Source organism: Rhinichthys klamathensis, unplaced genomic scaffold (assembly GCF_029890125.1).
Source record: "Rhinichthys klamathensis goyatoka isolate OS25496 unplaced genomic scaffold, OSU_Roscu_1.1 h1tg000444l_1, whole genome shotgun sequence".
Classification (NCBI taxonomy): Eukaryota; Metazoa; Chordata; class Actinopteri; order Cypriniformes; family Leuciscidae; genus Rhinichthys; species Rhinichthys klamathensis.
In genome coordinates, this window is record NW_026606939.1 from 555,001 (window position 1) to 577,882 (window position 22,882).

At 38.2% G+C, this 22,882-nt stretch overlaps 1 protein-coding gene across 1 annotated transcript in view; it reads left to right on the top strand.

Moving 5' to 3' along the window:
• The window catches only part of LOC130071443 (CLIP-associating protein 1), a 104,017-nt gene that overhangs the window by 44,141 nt on the left and 36,994 nt on the right, over positions 1 to 22,882 (top strand). Inside the window, exons 17-29 of the mRNA XM_056236279.1 lie at positions 294 to 461; positions 556 to 602; positions 3,871 to 4,041; positions 8,231 to 8,338; positions 8,752 to 8,790; positions 10,687 to 10,836; positions 12,368 to 12,475; positions 16,276 to 16,335; positions 18,124 to 18,227; positions 18,338 to 18,361; positions 19,423 to 19,667; positions 22,016 to 22,079; positions 22,216 to 22,218. Of these exons, the coding sequence (XP_056092254.1) occupies positions 294 to 461; positions 556 to 602; positions 3,871 to 4,041; positions 8,231 to 8,338; positions 8,752 to 8,790; positions 10,687 to 10,836; positions 12,368 to 12,475; positions 16,276 to 16,335; positions 18,124 to 18,227; positions 18,338 to 18,361; positions 19,423 to 19,667; positions 22,016 to 22,079; positions 22,216 to 22,218 (1,291 nt within the window). The remainder of the gene's footprint in view (positions 1 to 293; positions 462 to 555; positions 603 to 3,870; positions 4,042 to 8,230; positions 8,339 to 8,751; positions 8,791 to 10,686; positions 10,837 to 12,367; positions 12,476 to 16,275; positions 16,336 to 18,123; positions 18,228 to 18,337; positions 18,362 to 19,422; positions 19,668 to 22,015; positions 22,080 to 22,215; positions 22,219 to 22,882) is intronic.

Here is a 22,882-nt window from a genome sequence, read left to right on the forward strand (position 1 = left end):
TGTTAAAAAAAATTAACATTAGCTAAAATTAATAAATGCTTTAGAAGTGTTTTTCATTGTTAGTTCATGTAAACTAATGTAGTTTACTAAGGTTAACAAATGAAAAAACTTATTGTAAAGTGTTACGGTTTATTTTTATTAATCTATTTATCTTTTTTAGAATTTCAAAGATAATAAAGAAAGATATTGTTTGATAAATGAGATCTCTGATTGTAGTCAGAAAAAGTAGTGCTTGAATGAAAAGTCCTGGAATTGAATTTCACACAATCTGAACGAACCCTGTTTTATTCCAGATGTTACTGGGGTTTTCACGCCCACTTCAGCAAGGAGGCGGAGCATATGTTCCAGGCGCTGGAACTGACCTATCAGAAGGCGCTCCAGTCTCACCTGAAGAGCTCGGACAGCATCATGTCCCTGCCTCAGTCTGACCGCTCGTCCTCCAGCTCGCAGGAGAGTCTGAAGTGAGAGACGCTCTTCTGCCCTTTTATTCCACACTCTTTAGTGTGTTCATGAGGTTTCACACGTTGTGTTTTCATACTCACTTGTCTTTCGTAGTCGGCCTCTTTCTGCAAAAACACCTGTCGGGAGCAACTTAAGCAGAAGTAAGAATATACCTCTTGGTTTTTTTTTTTTTTTTAATGAATTTTTTTTTAGTATAACAGTAGTTTAGATTATTAAAGGTACAATATGTAGGATTTTTGCAGTAAAATATCCAAAAATCCACTAGGCCAAAAGTCGGAGGTTCGAAGACGATCAGATACCGTCGTAGTTCCGACCGTAAACGATGCCGACCCGCGATCCGGCGGCGTTATTCCCATGACCCGCCGGGCAGCCTGCGGGAAACCACGAGTCTTTGGGTTCCGGGGGGAGTATGGTTGCAAAGCTGAAACTTAAAGGAATTGAAGGAAGGGCACCACCAGGAGTGGAGCCTGCGGCTTAATTTGACTCAACACGGGAAAGCACACCCGTGTTGAGTCTCTTTCTCGATTCTGTGGGTGGTGGTGCATGGCCGTTCTTAGTTGGTGGAGCGATTTGTCTGGTTCATTTCGATAACGAACGAGACTCCGGCATGCTAACTAGTTACGCGGCCCCGAGCGGTCGGCGTCCAACTTCTTAGAGGGACAAGTGGCGTTCAGCCACGCGAGATGGAGCAATAACAGGTCTGTGATGCCCTTAGATGTCCGGGGCTGCACGCGCGCCACAATGGGCGGATCAGCGTGTGCCTACCCTGCGGCGAGAGGCCCGGGTAACCCGCTGAACCCCGCTCGTGATCGGGGCTGGGGATTGAAACTGTTTCCCATCAACGATATAAAAGGACTTCGTCATACTCATATTCTAGTCATAGTGTGAGTGTGATACTGCTCCATTAGGCTTTGATTATGAGGCGTGTCTTAACCGAACCAGGAAGAAAAAAAAACCTCTGCACTCAATTGGATAGACCTACAACCAATCAGAGCAACGCAGTAAGTGTTTTTTTTTATGAGCTACGCAAATTGTCAACAGAACTCAACTGCACGCACGCTGGAAGAAGTAGTACAATAATGAGTGTTGCTTCTTTTACTTGGTCCTCCATGAGTGCGACCAAAGGAGAAACCACAACGACCACAGGGTTTTCATTGCGTCCCATCTTCTTAGCGACCATCGGAGCCAGCTGATAAATTAAACTTTTGCCGAATCCCGTGGGAAGGACGGCAAACACATCTTTCCGATCGACAAATGCCTTGATTGCAGTTCTCTGTTCGTCTTTTAAAATGAATGCGCTGTCGATTTCTTTTACAACGGACGCGATAGCGGGATCTCTACATCTCAGTTCTCCAGCGGCGGCCATCTCTGAGGGAAACCAGTTCAACCCAAGCGCTCTTTGATGACGTGATGATTACGTAACGGCAGATCATCTGTCCATCATCGTATAAAGCCCGCCCTGGCAATTTGATTGGCCCGACTAATTCTGAACCGATCATAATTACTCCTCAATGGATCGAGTCCAGACCGAACTTCCCGACCAAAAAATGTTGTGGGCGGGGTTCGGGCTGGCATCCAGGCCACTGTTATATATTTTATTTAGTTGATTACTTACAAAATCCCCAATGTTTCCAACTATTTGTAAATCGTGAGAAAATTGCGATTTTAACCAAGGAAACGGGACGTGTCAGCAGGGGTGAGGAGTCGCCAGTCAATGACATCATATCCGCGTTACCTTCGGTTACGCTCGCACTGCCATAGTAACCATGGCGACAGACGTGGACAACTGCGTTATGCCTAGCAGGACGCTCACGCTGTTGTTGTTTTGTTCAAACATTTTGGACCATGGCAAGCAGTCTTTGAGACAAAAAGAGGACTAGAACGAAGATCAACATGTTTCGAGACACCGAGAGCTCCACGTCCGCGACGAACTTCGACTCGACAGAGACGCAAGTGTTGCGTGTACTTTATTAGACAGCTGAGCAAATGTACATAAAACTAATCAATGTTATTTAGTTCAACAGGATGAAATATTATAATATGATCTCTATGTTATTCTAATGTTGATCTGGCTTACTGCTAGTCTCATATAGTCAACAAACAACCCAACTAACAACATTTAACACACTTAGTGTGATAGTGTAACTGTTAGAGCAAGTGAAACAGCGCTGCGTTACCTCAAGTTTAATTCTTCTAATAAACTGACTTGTGTGAGTATTAATCCAGCACTTGCGTGTAGGTCGGTAGAATGAAATGTCCTTATTCCTTTATATCCGCGGGACTCGCGTTGCGTGCGGCGCTGGTATACGTCTCTCGTTAGCAATCGCGCCCCGCTTCACACCACAGTCATGATAAAAACATCACTGTATTCACTCATCCATAAAAGATCCATCAGCTTGACGACAAGATCCATAACTCCGCTTAATGCTTTGCGTCATTAATATACGCCTTTGTTATTGTAAGAGGTTAGCGACCACTGGTGGTGAAAAATCCTACATATTGTACCTTTAAAGACTTTTTGCATTGTTTTCGTGTATCTGTTAAATGTCATGTTGAATACACTCCCAGTCAGAAATTTGGAATAATTGAGATTTTTAAATTGAAAGTCTCTTCTGCTCACCAATGCTGCCTTTATTTGATCAAAAATACAGTAAAAAAGTGAAATATTAGCTGTCAATAGCTGTCTTCTTATGTAATACATTGTAAAATGTATTTTTTTTCCTGTGACCAAAGCTGAATTTTCAGCATCATTACTTCTAACATTATTATTGATGATCAATTATTAATAATGGTTGTATTATTATCAAGGCTGAAAACACTTGTGCTGCTTCATATTTTTGTGGAAACTGTGATACATTTTTTTCAGGATTCTTTGATAAATAGAAAGTTCAAAAGAACAGCATTTTATTTGAAATATAATCTTTTGTAACATTATAAATGTCTTATTTTTATCAATTTAATGTGTATTTGCTAAATAAACTTATTACTTTAAATATCATTTCTATTTTCTTTGTTAATCTCAATCCTCAAATTTTTTTTATTTAACATATCATGGTTTCCACAAAAATATGAAGCAGCTGTTTTCAACACTAATAATAATCATACATGTTTCTTGAGCATCAGATCCTCATATTAGAGTGATTTCTGAAGGATCATGTGACACTGAAGACTGGAGAAATGATGCTGAAAATTCATCTTTGATCACAGGAATAAATTAAATGTTAGTATATATTCACATAGAAAACAGCTATTTAAAATTGTAATAATATTTCACAATTTTCACTGTATTTTTGATTAAATAAATGTAGCCTTGGTGAGCAGAAGAGACTTCTTTAAAAAAAGGATTTTTTTTTTAAGTTGATGTATTTTTGTTCATATACACAGTAATTTCCTCTCGTTCTCTCTCAGCTAAAGTGGCGAGTTCTCGCGCGTCGTCTTCGTCCGGCTCACTCCAGCGTTCACGCAGTGATGTCGATGTTAACGCTGCAGCCAGTGCCAAATCACGAATGCCCACTGTACCCGCCGCTGCCCCCTTCAGCTCTGCCACGGCACTGCCGCCCGGGTCCTACGCCTCGCTGGGTAAAGCCAACACTTACATGTTCACTGAAACACACTCGTTTACAGAGATCAAGAGCTGTCAATAAACAATCTGGTAATGAGGGGACATTTAAGACACTGTTTTTTGGGTGTTTTTAATGTCTTGTAATTATTAATTAAATACAATAAAATTATTAAAATAGTATATTACAAAAAAATAAAATAAACATATATATATATATACAGTAGTCAACATTTGAAGTGGATCAAAACCTTTCATCAAAGTTATACAGGTGAAACTCAAAAAATTAGAATATGGTGCTAAAGTTCATTTATTTCAGTAATTCAACTTAAAATGTGAAACTAATATATTATATAGACTCATTACATGCAAAGTGAGATATTTCAAGCCTTTATTTGTTATAGTTTTGATGATTATGGCTTACAGCTTATGAAAACCCCAAATTCAAAATTAGAATATTGTGAAAAGGTTTTCATAGCTATAAGGCATAATCATCCAAACTATAACAAATAAAGGCTTGAAATATCTCACTTTGCATGTAATGAGTCTATATAATATATTAGTTTCACATTTTAAGTTGAATTACTGAAATAAATGAACTTTTGCACCATATTCTAATTTTTTGAGTTTCACCTGTACATGAATTTTGAACAATACCCGTTCTTGTCTTAGGACAACTTTGATTAACTTTTTTGATCCACTTCAAATGTTGACTACTGTATATGTGTGTGTGTATATAATGAAAGGACATTAACTGTAAATGTCTATTACGTTTTATTTAAAATTTATACCTGAAATATCAATATTTGTCATCAATAATAAGTTTGCAAATGATCAAATTAAACATTTTGATTCAGTTTACCTATAAAATCACTAGACATAATATGTTTAATGCCTATTGTTAGACATTTTAGCCTTTTTTGACTTATAAAAGTTAATCATATAATGTTGAATTGTCCAAAAGTGTACATTTATTATTGACAGCAGACAAATTTCCAGACAAACTATATTTAACATACAATATTTTATTTTGTTTTTGTGTTCAAGGACTGTTACTTTTATTTCATTATTTAATCGTTATTTATGTGAGTGATATAAATATATTTATGTATTAGGATAATATATTCAGGCATTAAAATCTATTATTCCAAGCTTGAATTTTGAAAGACTCTCATACGTTCATGCACATGTTCATATGAAGGTGTTTAAGAGAATAAGGCACTGTCTAACACGCGCTGATGCTGTTGTACTTCTGCTCTTATTTGCTCAAAGATGCCGCTGGTAATGTTCAGGGTAAGATGTAAGATGTGTGTGTTTACGTGTGCACAGGTTTGTGTCTCATTGTCCTCCTCTGTGTTGAAATGTTGTCTGTTTGAGACGTACACAGATGCCACTCTCAGATGCTTGTAGTTCATTGGCTAGTGTGGCTACTAGACACTGAGGTGAATTGTCAACATTTGAGAAATAACAAGTGACATAAAATCACATAAAACGTTTAGATACAACATTATCCAGTGTTTATGTGAATATACCTGGGGGCTGTTCCATAAATGAATCTTAGAAAAGCGGGGATTAAACTCCAAAACCGGACTTGAATGAGCCTAACAAATAAATTGGGGCTAAAGTGGTTCCATAAAAGGTAATTGAAGTTCACGCAATCGCACTAATTTGATCCAGGTTTATCTAGTCTAGATAATTGCGTGTGCACGCGTTTCTGAAGCAGCCCTAGAGGTCGATCGTGGATCAAATCGATCCACCATCAAACAGCGTATATTTTGTGCTGTTTTATGTGTTTGTGACATGTTTTTTTCCCCCCTCAGTGCAAAAATTACATTTTACAGTTATATTCTCCATCTGTAAATGTTAGAAAGTCGTGCAAATGTATCCATTTTGCTGCTAATCTTCATATTGAACGAGCGCTGCTGCGCGCATGCGCGCCAAATAGGAGCGCAATAATTCTGACTAAAATATACATTTTGCTTGGAAAATTAATATGCGATATTTTATAACACTAGAAATATCTTCTAATTATAATAATTTCTCTTTAGGATGTTGGATAAGTTGCAGTGAACTAGCTCATTACACTCATATATTTTATACTTCTAATAAAAAAAAGAAATTGAACAGAAGTAGCCTAATTCAGGGAAGATTTTTTTTAAGAAACTAAATATATAAAGATACAAAATATAGTTTTGGGTATAGGACCTATGCTACTTTATAAAGATGATATATACTTATTTAGAATGCTGAGAATTACAGCTTTTAATGCAATAACTTTTTTGAGAAAGCAAGAATCCCCAGTTTTAAATGAGTGGTTAAATTTAGTTTCTAAAGTACATTATGGAGAGGATAACATTAAATTAAGAACAAATGTATACATTTTGAAAAGATATGTGCAACTCTAAAATCAAAGAATATTCCATAAAATAAAGGAATATATATTGGCCTACATTAACTACATTTTTATGTAACCTTCCCTTTTATTTCTAGTTATTTGTTATTTTATTTATTTACTTATTTAATATTGAATATTTGATATTTAAATAATATTACTTGAATAACTATTAGGAATTATGTGTCATTCATTATAAGAGTTTGATATATGTGAATGTTATATTTTTATTAATATTTATTTATTGTTTTATTTATATGTATGTGTTGGTATTATCACAAAAGAAAAAAAAAGTAGAAGGAAAAATAAGGAATATTTATTGGGGGAAAATATGATGTATTTAAAGGAACTGTCCATTTGTATAATTGTGTTAAATGTGTTTGAATTGAAAGACATAATAAAGTACATAATATATATATATATATATATATATAAAAGACAGTGTAGAGAAAGAATTCTCTGATAACCGAGGCATTCCTTAATTAAAATGTCTTTATTACAAAAATGACATGTCCTAAACGGACAACTTTAAAACGCCTTATATATGTGTCTATATTGTCTATATTGTAGCCTTATTTAAGTTGATTTTCTGTATACTGTGTATTTATAAAGTCCAATAATGGTATTAGAGACTGTCAGTGGTAATATCATTGTGTTCTTGTCGGTCAGTGTTGAGGATCTGTGTAACAACTGAGGCTTAAGACCAATTTATACTTCTGCGTCGGGTGCGCGCAGTAGGTACGGCGTAGCATACGCACAGACGCGTACCATACGCCGTACCCTTCGCCGTAACCTGACGCGCACCTCCTCAAAAATGTAACTACACGTCGCGACGACGCGGACCGCAAGATCTGTGATTGGTCGGCTTGGGAGCATCGCGTTTCCTCCTATGTATTTCCGGCGTGTTCTTCTGCACCGCCCGCCATTTTTAAATTCTAAGTACAGCGAAACTGTTAAAAAAAACAAAAAAATTACCTTTTCCACCTCGATAAGCTCCAACTCCAACATGATCTGCTCTCTTTCAGTCGACATTGCTTGTAGTAACCTAAACTCACAACAGCCGCGAGGAATCTTTTTCTTCTTGCCGCGAGGAATCTAAACACAGTGGAACATTAAAACCCTCCGCCGCCAACTAGCGTTTCGGCGCTGTACTGCAGAGCAACGCAGACCTAAACGCAGAAGTATAAATGCTCATGACGGCGTCGCCTACGTGCGTAGCGTACGCCGTACACTACGGCGTACACTCGACGCAGAAGTATAAATTGGCCTTTAGCCTGACAGTTAGCCTGCCCTGGACCAGGCTAGTTTCCCAGCATAAGTTGCCAGGGTAACTGAGTTTGAACTTTTTTAAGTTTGATTTATGAAACCGAATCTACCAAAAATAAGCCTGACTAACCGAAATAAGCCTGGCTTATACTCTAATCTAGGTTTATGGAACAGCCCCCTGTTTGAATAAGTCATGTTTATGTCAGTCAGTATGAGTCTTCACAGCGTCTGTGTTCAGTTTGGGCTTGTTGAGTATAAGGAGTTGTGTGTTTAGGTTTTGTAATGGTGTTTTGTGTGTGTATGCATCAGTTTGCATAGTTAAATGATAATGAAGTTTAATATAAATAAAATATAAATAAATTATATAATATAATAAATTAAATACATTTTGTTATATATAAATTAATATAAATAAAATATAAAAACATTTTATATATATAATTAAATTATATTTATATATATATAATGTAATAAATGAAATCAATTTTGAAGTTTGCTCATCCATCGGTTTACTCTCTCAAATGTTTTCTGTATTTTTCTCTGTCCTGCAGGTCGTGTGCGAACAAGACGGCAGAGTTCAGAGAAGGCTTCTGGGGGCGGAGCTTCTGTGACGGACAGCAGGGGGAGGAGCCGAGCCAAAGCTGTGTCCCAATCACAACGTGAGTTTGCAGTTACATCATCCTGCTCTGGCCAACAAAGTAAATCATTAAATATGTTTATCAATAAATTAAACTTCACAGAGAAATGATAGAAATATCATAGAAACATTAAATAAATAAAATATAAGCCATGACCAATAGATATACAGTATGCATTAATTTCATTGGCTGCAGTGTAATATACATTATACTCCGGTATAATGTGGCTTTTTTTATGTTTTTGCTTAACGTCCCTCTTAATGAAGAGATATGAACTCCATTTCTCTTTGTGTGCCGCATCATAAACATCAGCACACTTTTTATCATTGCTCATGCAACAGTCAGTGGTAGATCATGCTGATGTTGAGCGTGTCCCGTGCATTGAATCATGGGTAATGTAGTTTCATTGACTCTCTTCACTGTCCCGCATCAAGGATCCAGATCTGCTAATCCAGTAGCGGGTAAAGCTCACGGTACGGAGTAAAACACGGATTCCTGCCTGCATGTGTCCCGTCATGAAAGCATGATCCCCTGCGACAGGCGCTCGCTGTTGTTCACTGAACTGCTGCCATTGCTTCAGTCTGTGTTTAGCCACCGTTCATTTGTGTTATTTCGCTGTCACACTGTATCCCAGTCCCTTTTATGAAAGTCCCTTTAAAGGGATAGTTCACCCCAAAATGTAAACTCTGTCAGTAATTACTCTCCCTCATGTTGTTCAACCCCGTAAGACTTTCGTTCATCTTCCGAACACAAATAAAGATATTTTTGATTAAATCTGAGAGCTGGATCACTCCTCCATAGGCTTCTTAAGGGATTGAAACTGGCCGGCCCAAAAGTTATGAAAGACATCGTTAAAATAGTCCGAGTGACTACAGCGGCTCAACCTTAAGTTTATCAAGCGACGAGAATACTTTCTGTGCGCAAAAAACAAACAAAAATAACGACTTTATTCAACTATTCATGTCCTTCTCGGTGGGCCTCGAGTGAGTTCACGCAGTGTAACAGCGCAGCGCTTCTGTACATCACACACACACATGACCAGCGTCGGCCAATAGTGAGCCTCCGTGTGACGTACACCAGAAGCGCTGCGCTGTTACACTACATGAACTATCTTGAGGCCCACAGAGAAGGAAATGAATAGTTGAATACAGTCGTTATTTTTGTTTGTTTTTTGCGCACAGAAAGTATTCTCGTCGCTTGATAAACTTAAGGTTGAGCCGCTGTAGTCACTCGGACTATTTTAACGATGTCTTTCATAACTTTTGGGCCGGCCAGTTTCAATCCCTTAAGAAGCCTATGGAGGAGTGATCCAGCTCTCAGATTTAATCAAAAATATCTTTATTTGTGTTCGGAAGATGAACGAAAGTCTTACGGGGTTGAACAACATGAGGGAGAGTAATTACTGACAGAGTTTTCATTTTGGGGTGAACTATCCCTTTAAGGCGGGTCAGTTCACTCGGCGGCCATCTTGGTAACGCCCACAGTTTGTTATTTCAAGCCAGCGTTGTTATTGTTAACGAAAACTATTGAAATACATTTTTTAAAATTGAAACAAAGCTGAAATTAAATATAAATATCACATGAAAGACTTAAAGGGGTGGTTCAGGATTTTGGACATCGGGCCTCATTTCCAAGTTAGCCTGTGTGTTATTTATCAGTGGAGACAGTTTTCAAAAAATGTCATCCAGTCGTTCCAGTTGCATAGTTCGCTGGTGCTAGGCTAGCGCGAGTCAACGGGAACTGCTAGCCTGCCATTAAAAACTGTTTAAAAAACGTACAGGAATTAACATTATAAGTGACCTTCAAAGAACATATTAAAATAATGAAGAAATCCATATGACCCCTTATGTTTTCTCTTATTTATTTATGTACGAGTGGACCGTCTCTGCCTCAAACAGCCTCTGTGTTTGTGTTCAATGCATGTGTCGTCCTATCAGCTTTTACAGGTGAAACTCGAATTATTAGAATATGGTGCAAAAGTTCATTTATTTCAGTAATTCAACTTAAAAGATGAAACTAATATATTATATAGACTCATTACATGCAAAGTGAGATATTTCAAGCCTTTATTTGTTACAGCTTATGAAAACCTTTTCACAATATTCTAATTTTGACTTTGGGGTTTTCATAAGCTGTAAGCCATAATCATCCAAATTATAACAAATAAAGGCTTGAAATATCTCACTTTGCATGTAATGAGTCTATATAATTTATTAGTTTCACCTTTTAAGTTGAATTACTGAAATAAATGAACTTTTGAACGATATTAGAATTTTTCGAGTTTCACCTGTATTTATATATTCACCGTAACATTGATCATTAAATTAAGCCACCGAACACTGTTGAAGTGAAATGTGTGTGTGTTATAGCGGGCAGTCGCTCGAGTTCACCTGGGAAGCTCTTGGGTCATTCCTACGGGAGAATCCCTCGAGCCACCGGAGCGCCGTCGGTCAAGCGCTGTAAGATCCCGCGGAGTCAAGGCTGCAGTCGCGAGACGAGTCCCAGCCGCGGGCGAGAGGGTAAAGCTTTTACATTCACTCGTTCAGCACACACTCATATAGACACTCATTCCTGTTACTATTTTTATTTTTTTCTAAAAAAAATTATGTTTTTATCAGTTTTGTTTGGTCCTTCATTTATACAATTGTTTAATACATTAAATTATTAAAACAATTATAAACTTGAGGCGTTGGTCTTCTTTAAAATGAAAAAAGAAATGGCTTTGTGTTTTTTATTAAAATACTTGCCTTCAAGGGTTAGTTCACCCAAAAATGAAAATGATGTCATTAATGACTCTCCCTCATGTCGCTCCAAGCCAGTCAGACCTCCGTTCATCTTCAGGACACAGTTTAAGATATTTTAAATTTAGTCCGAGAGCTTTCTGTCCCTCCATTGTAAATGTATGTACGGTATACTGTCCTCGTCCAGAAAGGAAATAAAGACATCATCAAAGTAGTCCATGTGACATCAGTGGGTTAGTTAGAGTGTGTTGAAGCATCGAAAATACATTTTGGTCCAAAAATAACACAAACTAGGCCTTTATTCAGCATTGTATTGTGTTCCGGTTCTGTTGTGGATCCGCGTTCAGTGCCGCTGCTGACGTGTGTGTGTGTGTGTGTGTGTGTGTGTGTGTGTGTGTGTGTGTATTCTGGTTCTGTTGTGGATCTGCGTTCAGTGCCGCTGCTGACGTAAGACGCTGCTGACGTGTGTCTGGTGTGTGTGTGTGTGTGTGTGTGTGTGACGTAAGACGCTGCTGACGTGTGTCTGGTGCGCCCGAGCTTCGTCTACAGTCTGAGGGAGACGCACGCTGGAAACAAAACAATCTTCGCAAACATGTCTAAGGATTTCCACACAGAGGAAGACTTGCATTTTTTTGCCCAGCCATATTTATTTGAACCCGAATACACACACACACACCAGACACACGTCAGCAGCGGCACTGAACGCGGATCCACAACAGAACCAGAATACACACACACACACACACACCAGACACACGTCAGCAGCGTCTTACGTCAGCGGCGGCACTGAACGCGGATCCACAACAGAACCAGAATACACACACACACACACACACCAGACACACGTCAGCAGCGTCTTACGTCAGCGGCGGCACTGAACGCGGATCCACAACAGAACCAGAATACACACACACACACACACACACACCAGACACACGTCAGCAGCGTCTTACGTCAGCAGCGGCACTGAACGCGGATCCACAACAGAACCAGAATACACACACACACACACACACACACACACACACACACACACCAGACACACGTCAGCAGCGTCTTACGTCAGCGGCGGCACTGAACGCGGATCCACAACAGAACCAGAATACACACACACACACACACACACACACACACACACACACACACACCAGACACACGTCAGCAGCGTCTTACGTCACACGTAAGTCTGGTCTGTTAATATGTGTCGTATCCTCCACTGTCTCATTCAACCTGCACGTCTTTCCTCTGTCCTGTGCTGCTGACTCCTGCCGTGCACGTGTGTGTGTGTGTGTGTGTGTGTGTGTGTTAGTGCGGGGCAGTCGTATCCCGAGGCCCAGCATGAGTCAGGGCTGTAGTCGTGACACCAGTCGGGAGAGCAGTCGAGACACCAGCCCGGCTCGAGGGTTCAGTTCGCTGGGTAAGAGTCCCGCTAGTGACTCTGCTTGAGTGATGCTTCTCTATCGCCTTTCATTTACCCTTAAACTAGGGCTGGACAATATGACGATAAACATACTTAAGGGGTCATCGGATGCCCATTTTCCATAAGTTGGTATGATTTTTTAGAGTCTTCATGTAAAGTTTGTAACATACTTTGTAGGGGTGTAACGGTTCACAAAATTCACGGTTCGGTTCGATACGATACACTTGTGTCACGGTTCGGTTCGATACGATACACTTGTGTCACGGTTCGGTTCGATACGATACACTTGTGTCAGGGTTCGGTTCGATACGATACACTTGTGTCACGGTTCGGTTCGATACACTTGTGTCACGGTTCGGTTCGATACGATACACTTGTGTCACGGTTCGGTTCGATACGATACACTTGTGTCACGGTTCGGTTCGATACGATACACTTGTGTCACGGTTCGGTTCGATACGATACACTTGTGTCACGGTTCGGTTCGATACGATACACTTGTGTCACGGTTCGGTTCGATACACTTGTGTCACGGTTCGGTTCGATACGATACACTTGTGTCACGGTTCGGTTCGATACGATACACTTGTGTCACGGTTCGGTTCGATACGATACACTTGTGTCACGGTTCGGTTCGATACACTTGTGTCACGGTTCGGTTCGATACACTTGTGTCACGGTTCGGTTCGATACGATACATTTGTGTCACGGTTCGGTTCGATACGATACACTTGTGTCACGGTTCGGTTCGATACGATACATTTGTCTCTCAGGGTTGGGGTCGATACGATACACTTGTGTCACGTTTCGGTTCGATACACTTGTGTCACGGTTCGGTTCGATACACTTGTGTCACGGTTCGGTTCGATACGATACATTTGTGTCACGGTTCGGTTCGATACGATACACTTGTGTCACGGTTCGGTTCGATACGATACATTTGTGTCACGGTTCGGGTCGATACGATACACTTGTGTCACGGTTCGGTTCGATACGATACACTTGTGTCACGGTTCGGTTCGATACACTTGTGTCACGGTTCGGTTCGATACGATACACTTGTGTCACGGTTCGGTTCGATACGATACACTTGTGTTTCGGTTCGATACACTTGTGTCACGGTTCGGTTCGATACGATACACTTGTGTCACGGTTCGGTTCGATACACTTGTGTCATGGTTCGGTTCGATACGATACATTTGTGTCACGGTTCGGGTCGATACGATACACTTGTGTCACGGTTCGGTTCGGTTCGATACGATACACTTGTGTCACGGTTCGGTTCGATAGGATACACTTGTGTCACGGTTCGGTTCGATAGGATACACTTGTGTCACGGTTCGGTTCCGTTCGATACGATACACTTGTGTCACGGTTCGGTTCGATACACTTGTGTCACGGTTCGGTTCGATACACTTGTGTCACAGTTCGGTTCGATACACTTGTGTCACGGTTCGGTTCGGTTCGATACACTTGTGTCACAGTTCGGTTCGATACACTTGTGTCACGGTTCGGTTCGGTTCGATACACTTGTGTCACAGTTCGGTTCGATACACTTGTGTCACGGTTCGGTTCGATACGATACACTTGTGTCACGGTTCGGTTCGATACGATACACTTGTGTCACGGTTCGGTTCGGTTCAATACACTTGTGTCACGGTTCGGTTCGGTTCGATACACTTGTGTCACAGTTCGGTTCGATACACTTGTGTCACGGTTCGGTTCGGTTCGATACACTTGTGTCACGGTTCGGTTCGATACGATACACTTGTGTCACGGTTCGGTTCGATACGATACACTTGTGTCACGGTTCGGTTCGATACGATACACTTGTGTCACGGTTCGGTTCGATACACTTGTGTCACGGTTCGGTTCGATACACTTGTGTCACGGTTCGGTTCGGTTCGATACGATACACTTGTGTCACGGTTCGGTTCGATACGATACACTTGTGTCACGGTTCGGTTCGATACGATACACTTGTGTCACGGTTCGGTTCGATACACTTGTCACGGTTCGGTTCGATACGATACACTTGTGTCACGGTTCGGTTCGATACGATACACTTGTGTCACGGTTCGGTTCGATACGATACACTTGTGTCACGGTTCGGTTCGATACGATACACTTGTGTCACGGTTCGGTTCGATACACTTGTGTCACGGTTCGGTTCGATACACTTGTGTCACGGTTCGGTTCGATACACTTGTGTCACGGTTCGGTTCGATACACTTGTGTCACGGTTCGGTTCGGTTAGGTACGGTTCGGTACGCAGAGAAATTTCCTTGATTTATTTTTTTAAATTATATTTTTATTAAAACTAACATCATAAAGTATGATATTTTTTTACTTTAAGCAATGATGGAGCTATACTTGACTTTTCTTAGGAGCTTATAAAACAAAACAGCTCCTTGGACAAAATGAAATGTAATATTGTAGTACTAGTAGGCTAGTTATAAACAAAGGTTTATTTTAGTTCAGATTAACATTTGAGGGCAGCAATTGTTTTCATAATGTCAAAATAAAACCGACGTGATGTTACTTGAAAGCATTATAGCCTACTATTCCTGCCACACTCCCATGGTTACAGTTAGTAGAGTTACTACAGTAAACCCATGGTTAATGTTGCTGATCTGTGGACACTGGATAGTTCATTCATGGCACAATGTTTCTTCCTGGTTTCAGCGCTGTTTGATCCGTTAATAACGGAGAAATGTGAATGTTTCTCACTAGATCTCTCAGCGATGTAATTACTTCAGTGGCAAATTCAAATGTTTTCTTTACTGGATTTAGCTGTGTAGTGACAGTGCTAATGATTAAGATCGGCTCGCGCTGCATTGGTCCAAACTGATAAACGGTCCGTCAAACACACAATAACGAGTAGCTCAGTTTCGTTCCGCTTACATTACATTTGCAATTTGATGTTGGGCAATGTTGTGATCACGCCAGCGTCTCTTACATTATGAGCGCGCTTGCCACGCGTGACGCGCCTACATTTGAAATAACGAAATTTTGGTCGGCAGGAAAAATGGTCCAACAAACCGTTCGGTTTAAAAATGCGCACCGAAAACCGAACCGAAAGCCTCGTACCGAACGGTTCAATACGAATACGTGTATCGCTACACCCCTAATACTTTGGTTAAAGTTCCTCAATGGTCGTGTAAAACAACACCCTTTTTACCTCCTCTAAAACAGCTCTGTTCACAGCGACCCGTTTCGGTGTATGTCTCTTTAAATGATAATGAGCAATACAGGAAATATGCTAATACGGGACAGTCCGTCAGCGGTCGTGGGCGGAGCATGAGCAACATGACATCATATTGCTCAGAAAATCTAAACGGCTTGATTATTGAGTCTTTAAAGTCAAGTCAAGTCAAATATATTTATATAGCGCTTTTCACAATACAGATTGTATCAAAGCTGCTTCACAGTATCAATCAAAACAACTTAACAGTTTTTGTTTATTACTGGAAAAAGACATCCAAGTTTGGTAGAGCTGATCAGTGGTATGATGGGTCATTTAATTTGAATATCCCCTTTAGGCTTTTTGAGGATAAAAAAAAAGAGTGAGTGGATTTTTTTCATTGTATGGTGTTGTGTCCACACACTGCAACGACACATTTATAATCAAACACCATATAAAAGTGAATTTTGCATCCGATGACCCCTTTAATATATTCAGCCACGTGTGTTGGTTAACCAAAAGAATAAAGTGCTTGTTTTCAGGTGATGTGGTCACCTTTAATTTAAAGTGTTGTTTCTGAAATGTGTGTCACCTGCTTCCTGATCCTTCCCAGCATCCCACAGACACTCTCGCTCCACCAGCGCGCTGACGGCGGGTGACGTCCTGCTGACAGGTGACTTGCATGTGGTCCGGGTCACGGCACCAGAACCTAGATCATTGCTGTATTTAACAGGGCTCGTGCTGAACCTGTTTAGAAGTGTGTATGTCAGTCACATCCAGGTTGTGTGTGTGTTTCAGCAGAATGAGTCAGTGCATGTAGAGGCCTGTGTGTTTGAGCTCATCCACAGGGTGGCGCTAGAGACCACGAGCACAGCTTTACATTTACTGACTCAAACCGGCTCAGTTTTCCTGGATGTGAACTGGACTTATATTGCCTCATTGTAACTTTTTGTTTTATTTTATTTTATATTTTATTTTGAAATGTGTTTTATTTTGAAATTAGTGCCAGGCCAATTAATCAGCAGATATTTGGAGATTGTGAGATTTGTATTCTGTTCTTTTTTTATGTCTAATCTGTCTGTATATAATTGTAATATACAGTGGAATGTAAAAGTCTGAGAGCACTAGTAAAAAAAATATAACTTTTGTTAAATGTTAAAAAACATGAACGTGAACTTTAGAATTAATTATAAAGAGATTTCGGTTAACTTTTACAATGAGGTTGCATTTGTTAACATTAGTTACATGAACTAGCAATTAAAATAATTCAAGTTCATTTTAACTTATTATTATTTAATGGACCTGAGCTAAAATGAACTAACAATGAACAGTAGTATTTTTATTAACTAACGTTAACAGATTTTAATAAATACTGTAACAAATGTATTGCTTTTTGTAAGTTAATGCACCAACTATAGTTAAAGAATGGGGCCTTGTTGTAAAAGTTACCGAGATTTCTGACTCATTTCACTATTATTTATTTATTTAATTTAAAAAATATTAAAACTTTTTTTATTTCCAGGTTTTAATTAGATTGGAGACTGTTGGATGTCATTACATATTTCTGTGTTTAATTTGGAAAGTTTAACTGTTGTTGTTTTTGACTGTTCATTTTTCAGTAATTGTATTTGGTTACACTTTATTTTAAAGTGTCTGTGTTACAGTGTAATATTATGCATTTAAGTACTGACTAATATTAAGTAACTCAATGTACTTACTATGGGGTTAGGGTTTGGTTTAGGGTTGCATAGTATTATGCATAATCTATAGTAACTACATCATGTAACAATGACACTGTAAAACAAAGGGGGTAACACTTTATTTTACAGTGTCCTTGTTACATATGTTACAGGCGCTTACCATAGTAATAACTATGCATATTTAATATTATGCATAATTACATTTAACTAACCCTCAACCAAACCCTAATCCTATAGTAAGTACATGTAGTAAATTATTATTACTCAGTACTTAAATACATAATTAATTACTCTGTAACAATGACACCTTAAAATAAAGTGTAACCAACAAAGTGTTACCTTATAATTTTGTACATGCAAATTCTGTTTGTATTGTTTTTTTTTTGGTGGTAATAATTTATTTTATAGTTAGCGTTTGTAGAGTTGTGTGCTGTGATGCTAATGAACAAGGAGCATGTCATGATTTTGAGTGTTTTATTTTGTCCTGATCAAAAACATTTCACACAGATGCTGCATGTTTTTTTTTCTTTCTTTCTTATATATATGGTGCTTTTTATGTGCATGTGCTCCTCAAACTGCTCTGAGAGCATGAGGCATTACTGACCTCTCTCTCTCTCTCTCTCTCTCTCTCTCTCTCTCTCTCTCTCTCTCTCTCTCTCTCTCTCTCTCTCTCTCTCTCTCTCTCTCTCTCTCTGTCTCCCTCTCTCTCTCTCTCTCTGTCTCCCTCCCTCTCTCTCTCTGTCTCCCTCTCTCTCTCTCAGATCGTTACGGGCTCATCCATCAGGCCCGTATCTCAGCGTCTGTGAACGCCATGCGGATCTTGAACACGGGCACTGATGTGGAGGCGGCTGTGGCAGATGCTCTGGTGAGAATCACGTCTCTGCATCAGCGCTCAGCGTCTCATTAACATCTGTTATCATATTCCTGATGTTTCTGCCTTTACTTTCCCTCTGCGTTTGTCTGGAACCTCTTCAGCTTTTAGGAGACTCCAGGAATAAGGTAATTGAATTATTGACACCTGATATGTGTCTATATTCCCTGTCAAAATATTCAACATCATCATTATTGCATGTGATCTGTGGTTTCAGTAACACACTTCATAATTAGTTCAATGCTTAAATCAACTTTAACTAACAATGATCAATATATTTTGTTACAGTATTTATTCATCTTTAAGGTTACACCTGTTCATTGTTAGTTCAGGTCTATTAAATAATATTAACTGATACAACTTTTGATTTTAATAATGTATTAGTAAATTATGTAATTCACATTTACTTTGATTGATAAAAGCTTTAGAAACATTGTTCATTTAACTAATGTAGTTAACTTATGTTAACTAATAAAACCTTGTTGTAAAGTGGTTTTCAATAATTCAATAATATCTATTTTTTCATACAAATATAGTAAAGATACACACATGAGAATTTTAGCATAGATGGTCTTAATTGTCATTAAAATAATGTCACAATGAAAAACTATTTTAATGATCATTAAAACTAGGATTCATTTTCTCTACGCAAAATATTTACACTACAATTCAAAAGTTTGAGGTCAATAAGAATTTTTAAGATTTTGCAGGAAAGTCTCTCTTTATTCAATGCTGCGAAAATACAGTAAAAACAGTGAAATATTATTACAATTTAAAATAGAGGTTTTCTATGTGAATATAGTCAAATGTAACTTATTCCAAATTGATCAAAATCTGCATTTTCAGCATCATTACTCTTATCATTACTACTATCAGTGTTGAAAACAGCTTAATATTTTTGTGGAAACTAGATAATTGAATAGAAAGTTCAAAAGAACAGCATTTATTTGAATTAAAGGATTATTTTCTTAACTGACCCCAAACTTGGGAATGATAGAGTACATTTTTAGTTATTTCTTCTGATTTTGAGATGATTTTGGCCACTTACTGTACACACACATGCATGTAATTGTTTAAACACATCCATGAGCATCAATCTTTGCATGTCTCTTTTCTGTTAAATCAGTGTTAGTTCCTTTAGCATGGCGTCATAATCTGAAAGCGTGTTGCGTATCTCTCTGTCCTGTAGCAGAGACCCATGCGACGACGCTTCGAATCTCCCGGCATGTACTCCGATGACGACGCGAACAGCGACGCGTCCAGCGCGTGCTCCGAACGCTCCTACAGCTCTCGTAACGGTGCGATGCCGCATTACCTGCGTCAGACGGAGGACGTGGCCGAGATCCTGAACCACTGCGCCAGCGCTAACTGGTCCGAGAGGAAAGAGGGGCTCCTGGGACTCCAGAACCTGCTGAAGAGCCAGAGAGTCCTCAGGTACACGTGAGACCGGCTACTGATGATGACTATGAAGAAATTAACTCATTGAATTTGATTTCCTGTTCCTAAAATTTCCTTTTTTTCCTAAAAGTCCTGAAAAAACCCTTTGAAAACAGCCATATTTATGAAAAGGTCCTTGAAAAGTGCTTGAATTATTGAAAGACATTGGGTCTCATTCATGAAACATTCGTAAATATGAGAGTGATTTGCGCGTAAAGAGACCTTCCCGAAAACTCATCTCCTGATTCACAAATACTTCGTAAACGCCAGATGTGATAGTGAAATGTGTGTGTGTGTGTTAATGAATTCCAATCAGTCGTAAATGGGACGCGCGTGCACGCTCATTCTCAATTACCATAAATCCCGCCCATTAAATCCGACTGACAACTATATATGGGCATCATATTATGACACCAAACGAAGGATTTCAACATGTTTTCTCAAAAGCGTATGAAAAAGAACAATTTCTCAGATGCAGAAATCGGAAGTTTTATTATCAGAAGTTCATTCAAAACACCACATTTTATTTTCAAGCGTAGGCTACATAGTGGCGTATCAGGTCCTAAAGAAAGATTACAGATGCAGTTACTGGAGTTTCATCTGTTAGTCAAACAGTCCCAGAAGTAAAAAGAAAAACCGTATGTAATTACTATATATAATATTTTTTCAAAATGCTGTGTAAATATGTACCCGATTAAGGCGAATTAAAATGCAGCCTTAGTTATTAATGAGCAAAACGTTTGGATGTTAAACTCACTATTTACGCGTGGCTGTGAGCAGGTGTAGATTTCTTTCGTACCAACTAACATTTGGAAAATACAAACATTTTAATGAATCCAAAAATTTACGCCAGAACCACTTTACACACGATTTACACAAAAATGAGTTCTGCTTGTGTTTCATGAATGAGACCAATAAATGTGAAAGTAGTGTTCAATTTAATCGATAACAAATCTTTTCACGCAAAATTAACGCTGTGGCCCGTCTGATACAGATATAGAGCAATTTCGCATGGCTATGAGCCTGATATTGCTCATATAAATATCCAAGAATATGATACAGCTTTCGTTCTTGAGGTCAATCATATATTAATGGGGGGAAATCAGTTTGAAAGAGGGAAGCGATATCTTTGTCATAGTATCCTTTCAATGGTTAAAGCTACCGCAGTCACTGCATCTGCTGCACTTTATTTGTACCATTTTGTTTTATTAATCTAATCTACTTACCTTTTTTAGGATTTAAAAGATGATAAAGATATTGTTTGATAAGCGAGATCTCTCATTGTAGTCCTTGAAAAAAACAAAAAAGTAGAGCTTGAATGAAAAGTCCTTCAAAGTCCTAGAATTTAATTGACAGTGTCTGCACAAACCCTGTAATTACACTTTATTTTGATGGTCCACTTTAGACATTATAAGTAACTTTCGTTAGAGTATTAGTAGACTGTTAGGGTTCAGTTTAGTAGAATAAGTTGACATGTAGTTGCAGAGTTACTTATAGTTAGTTGGATTTCTAAAGCGGAACATTGTGTAACCATTTCTTTAATTAAAAATAAAATTAGCAGTGCACTTTCTTAATTTACATACATATGCATTTAGCAAACGCTTTTATCCAAAGCCAATTTTTATTAGTTTTTCTTTTTTTAAATAGTTTTTAATATTTTTTTTTTTTCATTTCAGTTTTGCTTTTAGTTATTTATCATGTTAAACTAAATGAGAAACGTTACCTTTGAAACTGAGATAAATTATGTTCAGTTTTTTTATTTTATTCCAGGTAACGTTAATTTTATAAAGTAATGAATTTATTAATTAACAATTTTTTATGGTTTTATTTTTTTAGTTATTTTGGTATGTGAAACTAAAAGAAAGTGAGAAATCTTGCCTTGGCAACTAGCTGAAATAAAATGTTTAATTTATTATATTACATTTTTGTTTTAAGGTAAAGTTTGTTTTATAAAGTAATGGATTTTTATTAAGTATCAAACTGTTTTATGGTCTTATTTTTTGTTACGTACTCCCTGGATTTTTGTGTTTTGTTAATGGGACTTTTAATTTGCAATTACCCTGGTTCTGTTCATGTTTCCTGTCTTGTCTGCCATTTTTGTAGTCCTTTGTAGTTTTTCTGTTACACACGGAAAATACATAACAGAAAAACTACAAAGGACTACAAAAATGGCAGACAAGACAGGAAACAGGAACAGAACCAGGGTAAATGCAAAATAAAAGTCCCATTAGGGATACATAACAGTTTTAGGTAACTATCATAACCCTGTACCATTATCATCGATTCAGTTTTGATATGGAAAGTGAATTATAAATGTAAACCGTGAGCGTGTCTCTGTGTTTCAGTCGTGTAGAGCTGAAGAGATTGTGTGAGATCTTCACCAGGATGTTTGCAGATCCTCACAGCAAGGTGACATTTCATCTGTCCATATTCATCTATTCACATAACTCAAATAACTTAAGATGTTTATGTTTGTAATGACTTCTAATGCTAATGAATTTTGTTTTTCTTTATGTTCCGCTGGTGGTTTGGGCCGATGCATCAGAGAGTAAGTGTTAATACCGTAAACAAATACCTTTTAAAAACCTCAGGGCCGTTTTCATTATTTATTTTTTATTTAAATATTAGTACATCAAGTTAAACTAAATATATTGATATTGACTTGGCAATTATCTGAAATAAATGTTTATTTACAGTCAGTGCTATTTTAGTATAAAATAATATTTAATTTTATTATATTTCATGTAACAAAATATGTAAATGTTTTTTTGTTTTCAGTTTAGTTAACTATAATAACCGTGATTTCGGTTAACTTTTTACTTTATTTCCAGTAGCTAAAATTTTTTTTTTAATGCTTTTAGCTTTAAGACCCGGATATACTCGCAGTGAAGTTCTTTTCGTCCTTCACTTAACGAACATCTGTCCACGACGCTGAGAGCGACGGTTAGATGAATATGTAAACATGTGCTGCTCTCTCCTCTCAATAACAACATAAACACAACAAAACTGCCATTACTAGAAGCATCAGATCATAGCGATGTGGATGTGTTTGAACCAGCTCTGAGATTCGGCACTCCAGTCTATTAAAGTCACGTTTATTCATAAAGCACTTCATACAATAGATTACAGTATTACATGTGAAAAAACAGTGTCTGTGTTGCTCTCAATTAGAATTACACTTCAATTTCTACTTTAAAGGGTTAGTTCACCCA